The 10310-nt window shown below is 57.0% G+C and overlaps 1 protein-coding gene across 1 annotated transcript; it reads right to left on the bottom strand.

Annotated features, from left to right (window-relative positions):
• Positions 1–1148: 1148 nt before the first annotated feature.
• Positions 1149–10310, bottom strand: SLC11A1 (solute carrier family 11 member 1). Its single transcript, XM_040476241.1, has 15 exons — positions 10149–10310; positions 9456–9589; positions 8485–8607; positions 8015–8134; positions 7148–7254; positions 6696–6766; positions 6290–6357; positions 5992–6147; positions 4912–5070; positions 3777–3866; positions 3534–3653; positions 2955–3104; positions 2407–2480; positions 1831–1984; positions 1149–1681 (listed from the first exon to the last, which is right to left on the bottom strand). Exons 1-15 carry the CDS (start codon positions 10153–10155, stop codon positions 1571–1573), a joined length of 1644 nt encoding a protein of 547 aa, XP_040332175.1. The 5' UTR covers positions 10156–10310; the 3' UTR covers positions 1149–1570.

The raw sequence follows: 10310 nt of genomic DNA, 5'->3' as shown, positions 1-10310 counted from the left end.
CCCCCCCCCCCCTCCGGTAGAGTGGTTTGTTATCATCTACCTAGCTGTCTCCCCCTACTGGAGTGTGAACTCTTGGAGGGCTGACATCTTTAATCCGGGACTTCGTTTCCCTCTCCCATGTCTAGCGCAGGGATGACACCCAGTTAATACCTAGTGAATTGATTGGAGAGTGTGTGCAGAGGTATAGCTGGGGACACTTCCAGGACGCTGGGCAGGAGTATGGAAGACGCCTTTCTCCATTATCTTGCCCCCATCCACCTTCCTTTTCCGCTAGCCCGGGTCCCATCTTCTCCAGGACCAAGCCCAGAGAGGGATTCAGCGGCCTTCTTGCTCAGGTACCCTCTCCCACCGTTTCTCTGATTGGGCCAGACCTGTCCCATCCCGTCACTCCTTAAGGGCCCCACTCGCATCGTTGCCCTTTTAAGAAAGAGGAAATTCTTCTCATAAACAAGCGCCTCAACCTGAGCGCGGAGCTTGCCCCGCCGGATCCCTGGGCAATCGAGGGTGCTTCCAGGCACAAAGCCCGCTCCAGGCTCACCCCAGGGCAAAGGCCTGGGGGCCCCTTCTGGTCACCTCTCTCCGCAGCTCCGGGGCAGTGGTCAGAGGGACCCGACGAGGCTGGAGGAGGGACTTGGGGGAGCCTAGAAACAGCCCAGGGAGCGTCTGTAAAGTGCAACCCTTGCACCGGGCGAAGGGGTGCCGGGCGGCTCCCAGCGGCCAAGGGGGTTCCCCGCCCACACAGCTCCCTTCCACCCTCCGCCTCCCCCCACCTTCCGAAGCCCCGGGGCGCGAAGTCGGAGCGCTTGCCTCCAGCTCTTGGGCCGGGAGGGAGTGAGGGCGCTCGGGACCGTCCCTGCCCCTAGGGGGAGCTGGGAGTCAGCACCCAGGGAGCGTTAAGTGCGCGGCGTGGGAGTCCCGGCCGCCCAGTCCCCTGGGGAAATGGCAAATGAATTGGGCCTCGGAGGCACGACTCTTGGGTTCCATGACCTGGCGCCTGAAGAGAAGTCTGCGCCTTGGTTTTACGGCCTGGAAAGTGGGTTAGTTTGAAGCTACTCTAGGAACTGACATTCGAATGGGGTGGGGGGCAGGGAGGACTCTTCTACTGGTCCAAGGATTTTGTCCTCTCCCTGTTTCTACTTTCCTGTGCCTTTGGATGAGAAGTAGACTAGCATTTATTGAGCATTCATCAAGCTAATCAGACCATCGTAAGTGCCAGTTTGATGCCTGTGTCCCGCCCCCAAATGGGTCCGTTTGTCAGGTCACTCCTATAGGCCCACAATAAATATTTTTGGAGTTACTATTATCTTTAAGTCCCACGTGCCAGGCATTGTGTTAAAGTGCTTTACATCCATCACACGGTTGGCGTTGTCCTCATTCTACAGATGAGAACACTGAGACTGGAGATTAATCACCTGTCCAAGCTGGCAAACAGCAAGTCTCTATGGAAGCCTGGTTAGCCTGCCTCCAAAACTCCCACTCCATCTTGTTGCCTCCACACACACACACACACCCCGGGGGCAGGCCAGTCTGCCCACTCATTCCACGCCCAAGCCAGGCCCTGTGTGGGAGATCACCCAGAGATCCTCTCCTTCTCCCCCTCTTCAGGAAGCCCATACAAGAAGTGTTGATGGGAGCTGTGGGCCAGAATGGGGGCTCCTTGGGCAAGGAAACAGGTCCAGACCTGGAGGAAGGGAGACCATGAGTCTGGGAGAGAACAAGGCCTCTGGGAAGCCTCCCCTCCCTGTGCATCCCCTTCCCCCAAAGCCTTCCATCTGTTGCCCCCTTTCTTCGCCTCCCCCATCCCCAAGGCACCCTCTGGCCCTACAGTACCAGGTAGGTGGTGAGGCCCAGATAAACCGCAGCCAGCAGGGCTACAAGGACGAAGTAGGCAGGGTGGGGGAGGCTGGGCAGGTAGATGATCACGAAGTAGAGGTTGATGGCACAGATCAGCGCCATGATGGAGGATGTGATGGCCTTGCTCAGCCTGGGGGAAGGGAGGGAAGCTCAGGACTGGCCCCATCTCCTCCTCCTTGTCTCCACTGCCCAAAGCCAGCCTGGAGCTGGGGTGGGGAGAGTGAGGGGATACACAAAGCCACTTTCTCTGGGCTGTGGGGCCTGGAGCAGACCCCTTGCCCACTACTGTCTCCTGGGCCCCCCAGGCTCCACACTGGCAGGATCTGGCAAGAGCAGAGTCTGAGGTGAGAGTGAGGAGCTCAGGGTCTAGAAGCAGCCCCTGACCCCAGATTCCAGATTCCAGCCCTATTGCCCTACACTTGCTAGCTGTGTGAGCCTGCACAGCTTCCTTAACCTGTATGAGCTTATGGATAATGGTAATTCCCACTTCAAGGTGGTTGTAAGGATCAAATGAGAATTGCAAGCATAGTGTTTGGGGTGGGGAGTACTCACCGGCCGTTGGCAAACTCCTGCATGAGGGCTGGCATGCTGGTGAATGTAAGGATAGGCAGCACAGCAAAGGGAAGCTGGGGAGAAGCAGGAGGATGGGGCTGAGGGTCATGGCCCTCAGAATACAGTAAGGAAGGGAGGAGTGGAGCAGGGCTCCATTCGTCCTCTGTCTGTGTGCCCTTGGACAAGTCTCCTAATCCATAATCACTCAGAGGTTTCTCCACCTCTGAGCGTTCCAGAATTGTGAGGCTCCAAAGCAGGAGAAGCGTTTGGGGGCTCTGGTCCCAGGCTGCCTGAGTTTGCATCTCAGCTCTGCCACTGATCACTTAACTGTGTACATTCGTTTTCCAATCTGCACAACGGGGACAATGGTGGTTCCTACCCCTGGGATGTCTATGGGGATTATGTGAGCCTTACAAGCAAACGTGTGTTTGGAATAGTGGGAAGGCGCTGGGGGACTGGGAGGGAGGGGGCGTGTGCAGGGTCCCTCTGAAGGATTGCTGGGGTTCCTCTTTAGCTCTGCAGGGGGGTGGGGAGTGGCTAGGGCTCACCAGCAGGCTCTGCAGCACATTAAGCAGGTCGTTGAGCCCTGACAGGTCTTTCAGGTCCCTGAAGACTGCCACGAGCACGGTGGGCAGGATGGCGCAGGAGCGAGTGAGGAGCACGCGGGCAAAGCGTGACCAGCGCAGCTTCAGGAAGCCCTGGGGTGTGGAGTGGGCATTTTGGTGGTGGGTACAGGACTAGGGATTCCAAGGGAGGGATCCTCTGTCGTCCCTCAGCCCACCTGGCATCAGGGGGAACGCTCTGTTTTTCCATCTCTGAAATGGGGGAGGCTCTGACCCTAGTTGGTGGAGAGAATGGATGAGGAGAAATAGGGGGGTCCCTCCCCCCGGGTTAATGCTTAAGACTAAACTTTTGGGGGGGGAGGCGTCTACTAGTTTTGGGTCTGCTGCCTTGAGCCAGTCGCTTCACCTCTCCGCATTTCAGTTTTCTCATCTGTAAAGCGGGGCTTATAATAGTGACCTCTGGGCTGCTTTAAGGATCAGTGAGGCTGGTATCCGAGCCCAAGTGGTGTGCCTGTTGACCTCGGACCCCTGGGACTCCCCGGCCCGCTCCCCAGGCCCCACCACCTCCATCACAAACTGTCCCGCGTAGGTGCCGGTCATGGTGGAGCTCTGTCCGGCCGCTAGGAGGCCCACCGCCCAGATGTAGAGAGCAGCCGGGCCGAAGAGACAGCCCAGGATCACGCCCTGCAGGGAGGGGTGTGGTTAGAGCCGTGGTACCGCCCCGGAGCAGGCTCCGCCCCCTGGTGGGCGTGGCGACGAAGCCTGCGGGATCCTTACATTCCATGCCCGCCTCCACCTGTCGCTTACTCCTTGGTAAATGTCCACCTCCACTGTAAGGTTGTTCTTGGGGAAGATCTTGGCATAGTCGTGGAGGCTGCTGTTGGCACAGACGTCGAACTGTGGGCACCGGGACAGTAGGAGGGAGATGTGAAGTCTCAGAAAATCAGACTGCCAGGTCTTGACCAGGGGTTGAAAACTGGCGACCCACAGGCCGAATCCGGCCAGATATATTTTGCTTGATTAACAGATGTTTTTTCTCTTTAATGTGAATTTGTTGCCGACATCTAAAATTGAGAAGAATTCACACGGGAACCCAGTTTCCAGGGTTCTGTTGCATTTGTAGGGAATGGCATTACCACAAAGAGACAATTGGCTGGCAGTGAGTCCAGCTGCTCCACGGTCCCCTCTCCCTTACACGGGACCCACTTCCCACAACTCTGAGGCTGGCCTGGTCTTCAAGGCCACATAGCAAGGCAGTGGCCGTGCCCAAATCCCAGGAGACTTGGTCAGTCGTCCCCTGCAGTGCTCAGCCTTCAGTAAGCACCCCACCGCTGGCTAGCAGCTGTTAGAGCCACGTGAGAGAGACCCACTTGGAGAGGAGACAGGCACAGGTCCCAAACCCCAGAGAGCCAGGGAGGAGCTTTGTATCATTGACTGCTCTACCCCCCACTGCCTGATAACATAACAAATCCTCAGTAACTATTTGCTGAATGAATAAAGATTGTCAAGAGAGAGGACTCAGAGAATTCCCAACTCCCTGCTCATGCTCAGGCAGGCGCCTACTCCCAGAATGCCCTGCCTGCAGTTTGCTGGACAAATCCTGTCCATCCTTTGGGGAGCACCTAGGATGCGGGTCCTCTAAGACTCAGCTCCGCCCTCCCAGTCTCCTCCTTTGATTGTCTGTGCCTTGCAGTCCCTGGGGTGGGTCTGACTCTCTAAGAGCCTGCCCCCGGGCAGGGGAGGGCTGTGACTCTCTAGCAGAGTGGGGAAGGGGTCTCAGCCAAAGGCCAGATCGCAGACTCCCACCCCTACCAGTGCTGGAAGTGCAGACAGACACTCAGGGGCTTAGATGCATTGCCTGGAGTCCCCAGCAAAGCCTGCAGGGCTTGTGTGTGTGTGGGGGGGGGGGCCTGCCCTGGCTGTGTGGGGAGGTGTCTCTCACCGCAGCCTGGTTGGTTTGCTGGTAGAAGGCCTGTCCAAAGACTGCCACAACAAAGAGATTGATGAAGAAGGAGACAGACAGGGCGATGGTGGCCTCAATCAGGAAGTACATGTTGGCTTCTCGGATGTCTGCCCGGTGAGACCGGTCTATTTCTCTAGACTGCAAAGGTCAGAGGGGAAAGAAAAGCCAAAGTTCCTCAGAGCTACCCCGACATTCTCCACCCTCACACATCTACCGATGTTCCCTCCAAACCGCAGTTCTTTCTAAAGCCCTCTCCATGGCAGTTTGGCCATGGCCTTGATCAGCTGACACCCTTCCTGCGTGCCCAGTTAATTTCCGCCCCAGGGCCTTTGCACTTACCACTCCCTCTGCTTGGAATATCTTCTCCTCTGATCCTCCTTCCCATCCTTCAAGTCTCAAAGATTACCTCCTTAGCAAGGCCTTTCCCGACTACCTTTTCTAAAGGAGCCCCTCCTTAGTCTTTCTCTGCCATACTTCTCTGTTTTGTTTCCTTCAAAGCACCTTTCACAATCCATAATTTTCCTTTTTTTTAACTCTTAAATTTTTTTGTTTTAATTTTTTTGGTTTTTTTTTTGGGAGAGAGAGAGAGAGCAAGCCCACAAGTGGGGGGTGGGGGGGGGGTGGAGAGGCCAAGGGACAGGGAGAGAGAATCCCAAGCAGGCTCCGGTCTGTCAGGGCAGCGTTGGAGGTGGGGTCGGAATTCACAAACCGTGACATCACGAACCCAGCGGAGATCAAGAGTCAGACTTTTAACTGACCGAGCCACCCAGGGCCCCCGTAATTCTTTCCTTTATCTGTTTACTTGCTCATGATCTGTCCCCCCCGCCCCGACTAGAAATGCAAGCCCTAGAAAGGCAGACGGCTTGTCTGCCTTTTCATCATTGACCCCCTTTTCCCACGCATAGTAGATGCTCTATTACTACATTCTGAATACATAGAGAATGATTCCCTTCCCGCCTGAATCCGGAAGCCAAGAGCCAAAGGGGCGGGGCTCCAAGTTTGGAGGCCACCAGAGCGTGGCTGAAGGGAGCAGACATCCCTCCCCTTCCCTCTGCTCACCTTGACTAGGGCCGAGTGCAGGTAGATGTTGTGGGGCATGATGATGGCTCCAACGATGCCCACGGCCTGCAGCAGCTCAGGACTGCCGCAGCCGGAGCACGAGGGCAGGAGCAGGTCCCGGAGGAGCGCTACCTGGGCTGGACGGGCCACCACGTACTGCGGGGAGGAGCCTCCTTAGGCCAGGCCACGCCACGTGCAGCCATTCCCACCATCCACCCTGACCCTGGCCGCTAGGGGGCTTCTCGAGGAGCCCGGAGGAACAGCCTGGGTGGAGGGTATGGAGGCTTTGGCTTCCCACCTCATAGCCGAAGGTCAAGGCCATAACTGTAATAAGGAATCCAAAAAAGGCTTCCAGCTTGCGCAACCCTAGGGGGGAAGCAAAGGGGAACAACAAGAGCGAGAAAAATGACAAAAATTGTAACAGAAGCAATTATTAATGGCTACTATCTTGAGCAAGTTTCAGGCACTGTGCCAAGTGCTTAACGTATATATTGCCTCAGTGAGTTCTCGCCACAGCCGGTGAGGTCTGTGCTATTATCGTCCCCGCGTTATAGGCGAAGAAACAGAAGTCTCAGTAACTTGCTCAGGGCCACACAGCCGGAGTGAGGGAGCTGGGAGCCCTTCTCTCAGTACAGCGGAGCTTGGTTTCTTCATTCACTTGTTCCCCCAACCCAGTCCCTTGGGAGATTGAGGGGCACACCCACCGTAGTTGTCAAGGAAGAGGAAGAAGAAAGTGTCCACGATGGTGATGAGGACTCCGCCCCAGAGTGGGATTCTGAAACCAGAGTGGCCGGGGTCAGCCCAGCCTCAGGGCAGGACACTGTGGAATCTGGACTCCTGGGAGCGGGGACCCAAGTGGCCCCAGGCAGCTAAGGCAGAGGGGGGTGAGAGTGTGCTGGAGGCGGGAAAATGGCACTAGGCGCTGGTGGGGGACCAGCATGGCAGGGAGCTCGGGGCTGCAGTCCCGAAGTCTGCGTGGTGACTGACATCACTTTACGTTTCTGGGTCCCTGTTCCCCATTGGGCAAATTGAGCAACAGCTCTAGAGTCAGAGGGGACTGGGGGTGAGGGGGACGGGGGGAAGGACGAGGGCTGGGGAAGAAGGAGCACAAGTCCCCAGCGCTGGACTGAAGAGCTGGGGCCCCTGGTGGCCGTACCGTCCAGCTGACAGCAGATTGAATGCGATAGCCGTGCCGATGACCTCCTGCATGTCCGAGCCCACGATGGCTAGCTCGATGGTCAGCCAGAGGAGGGTGCGGGGCGCCTGGGGGGAGGAGGGAGCACCGCATCAAGGCTGGGCCAGATGTTGTTGTTATTTGTTGATGTCCCGGGCCTTTCCATACCCGGCACAAACTATGTTTGTCGGCCTTGCCAGCTGGCCTCCAGTTAGGTTTTGTAGGAAACAATTAAGGGAGATTAAAAGGCAGGGAGGGATCACTCTTTCCCCCTACTTCTAGTGGTGTTTCTGGCACAGGCACCATCAAGGGCACCAGGCTTCCCGGGCTCCACCAGCGTTGGTGGCTGTTTTGACAGTAGCGGCCAAGCTTCCTGAAGGCAGCAAATGATGGCTCTTGGGCTGCTGCCCAGCAGCTTCCTGATCTTGGATGAACACCTCCTTCCCTTTTTCCTTCAGTCCTTCCATCACCTTTGTGACCACACCTCTGCATTGAATACCTTTGAAAGATCTCATGGCCAGGTCTGTTTCCCTGCTTGGACACCGACAACGACCAAGTCCCCAGTGTCTACCCCAGCCGGTGACCATCCCAAGCCAATGCCTACCTATTTTGCACCCTGGGCAGGTCACTTCCCCAGGTTTCAATTTCCTTTCCTGCAAAATGAGCAGATGATGGCTAACAGCCCTCTTAGTCTGGGTACTATTCGTTCGAGCCTCAGTCTTCTCATCTATCAAATGGGCTTGTGATGCCCGACTTGAGATCATTTATTTACTTGATCATAGAAGCTGTAAATGGCTGTTTGGGGTTTGGGATCTGTGGATGCTCCCTGTCCAGGCCCACCAGGCTCACCTTATGGTAGTAGAGATGGCAGACCTCGCCCAAGTCCTTGCCTGTCACCACACCCAGTCGGGCAGCGAGCCGTTGGCAGAGCAAGCCCAGCACCGTGGCCCACAGCAGCACCCACAGCAGCTGAGAGAAGGAAGGGAGAGGCCTTCAGCCTCGTGTGTGTGTCTGGGGGCGGGGGGGGGGGGGGGTGCTGGCTGACAAGTCCAGACTGCTGGTACCCTCTAACCAAGGACGCTCCTTGAGGACAGAGTGGAGGAGGTGAAGTGAGAAGACCAACATCCCCCCCCACCCCCCCACCCCCATTCTGGCAGGGCTGCCCTGGGGACCCTTCTCTGGCCCATTTGAACGTAATACCCGCTCCCCCAAACACCAGTCATGTAGGCCACTCTGGGGAGATGTGGCAAGCTGGGGGGGGGGTCTCCTCCCACTTAGCTTGGTCACCCCTCCTCCCCATGGTGCCCCGACGCAATCACTTTGAATCCAGCCACGGCACCAGCCTGAAGATCTGACTCGATGTTTCCCGGGTCCAGGAAAGCGATGCTCATGAGGAAGCCAGGCCCCGTGAAGGCCCACAGCTTCCTCAGGCTGAATGTGCCCTGCGGGTGGGATGAAGTGACGAGGTCTTGGGTGGTAGCTCCTGACCTTGGCCAGCCCCCAGCTGAACCCCTCTGGGCTCATCAGCCCGGGCTGGCCAGCCCTTCCCACCACTCCCCCATTGCTGGATCTGCCACCCCGGGGGTCAGTGGAGGGCGTGGGGTGGGAGGAAGCAGCAGGATTTACTGAGTCATGGTGGATTTACTTTCTGCATCAGTCAGATTCGGCAACCCACAGGCGCCTGAACAGCAGCCTGCCTCACGCTCGCCCTGACTCAGCAGATCCTCAGAGCCCAAAGGGGTTCTTTCCTCGGGCCAAGCCTGCCGGGTCTTGTTGCTCACTCCCCAGTCCTCCTCAAACCATGGTCCCTCCTCTCTGTAGTCCACTGAGCCTAGGGTCTCCCCACCCCTAGGAGGCTTGGCCTGGCAGTCTGAGAATCTGCTAAAGATTCTGGAAATGCGAGGTGACAGCATCCCAGAAGATAGCCTCGAGCCTCCTTCACTTCCCCACATGCCTTCCTCCGGGTCCTTTCCTTTAAGTACTGCAACAAACGCTCAAGGCTCCAACCTGAACTCACCGTAGCCCCTTTCTCTCCATAAGAAAGCTGGGATTCATTCAGAAAGCCGCTTGATAATTTTTACACACACAAAAAACGATCCCCTGCCCCCCGGCCCCTGGCTAAGAGCTAAGGACAGAAACAGAAAGGGTACAGTGTCCACTGTCAATCACTGCTGTTCAGAGCTAGAAGGGGCTTCCCACAGTCTTCAGGAGAGCCCTTTGCCCCGGCCTGTGGGATCCCATAGCATCCTGCCAATCCTAAAAGACCCCAGGAAGTTTCCAGCATTCCCACCGGTTCTGTGTCCGGGATGAGGATCTTCTCGCTCAGGTAGGTTGCTCTGAGAGGCTCTTTCTGTGGCTCTGAGCTGGGTGGGCTGGAGATGGAGCCATAGCTGCTCCTGCTTAGACTGTGAGGGCTGCTGTCACCTGCAAAGGGCCCCAGTGAGCCATGGTGAGTGATTGGCTTCTTTCTGGTGGCCCAGGGCTAAAGCCATGTGTCCTCCTTCCCTACGTCCTTCTGGCAAAGTGGAGTAATTGAGCCCAGTGAACAGTGACTCCCAGCGTGGGTCCATCACCTCCACCCCTCGACCAAACATTTCAGAAGATGCGTGGGAAGTAGAGCTTCCAGAATTACTCTCCTCCCATGTGAGCACATTGGTTCCCGAACCAGATCTCTCTCGCCCCAGAAGATGCAGAGGAAGACCCTGGGCTCTGAGGAAGGCATACTGATGCTAATATGGATGTCCCTTGCCCTCACTCCTGCCTCCTCCGTCTGCCAAGTAAGCTCCAGGAACTCCAAACACACAAAGGACAGACAAAAGGGATGCTGTGCCCGTGGGGATGCAAAGACCCCAACCCCAGGCTGGGGTCCAGAATTGGGTCGAGACCGGGACACCCATGGGGGATAAGGGGCTTCCTTTGCCTCCCTGACTCTCCCTACTCCCAACCCCCTCTGGAGCCTCTGACCCCAGAGGGGGCTACTCACCTGTCATGAGGATGGCAGCGCAGGCACTCTCCGCGCGTGAATGGGATGCTGAGCCTATACTCAGCTCATGCCTCCTCTCTGAGTGCCGGTGCGTGTCACTATGTAAGCCCACGCCCTCCTCTCCATCCTCAGCTGATCTAGGCTGTCCTCACACACAGGGGG

The sequence above is a fragment of the Herpailurus yagouaroundi genome, unplaced genomic scaffold, assembly GCF_014898765.1.
Source record: "Herpailurus yagouaroundi ecotype Mexico unplaced genomic scaffold, PumYag 140, whole genome shotgun sequence".
In the NCBI taxonomy this organism is placed as follows: Eukaryota; Metazoa; Chordata; class Mammalia; order Carnivora; family Felidae; genus Herpailurus; species Herpailurus yagouaroundi.
This window is presented reverse-complemented; position numbering and strand designations above follow the sequence as displayed.

Coding starts and splice junctions, on each gene's coding strand:
- SLC11A1 (XM_040476241.1), bottom strand. Junction 8,608..9,455: donor TCATCCCGGACACAGAACCG/GTGGGAATGCTG, acceptor TCCCACCCGCAG/GGCACATTCAGCCTGAGGAA. Junction 3,654..3,776: donor AGGTGGACATTTACCAAGGA/GTAAGCGACAGG, acceptor CCCTCCCTGCAG/GGCGTGATCCTGGGCTGTCT.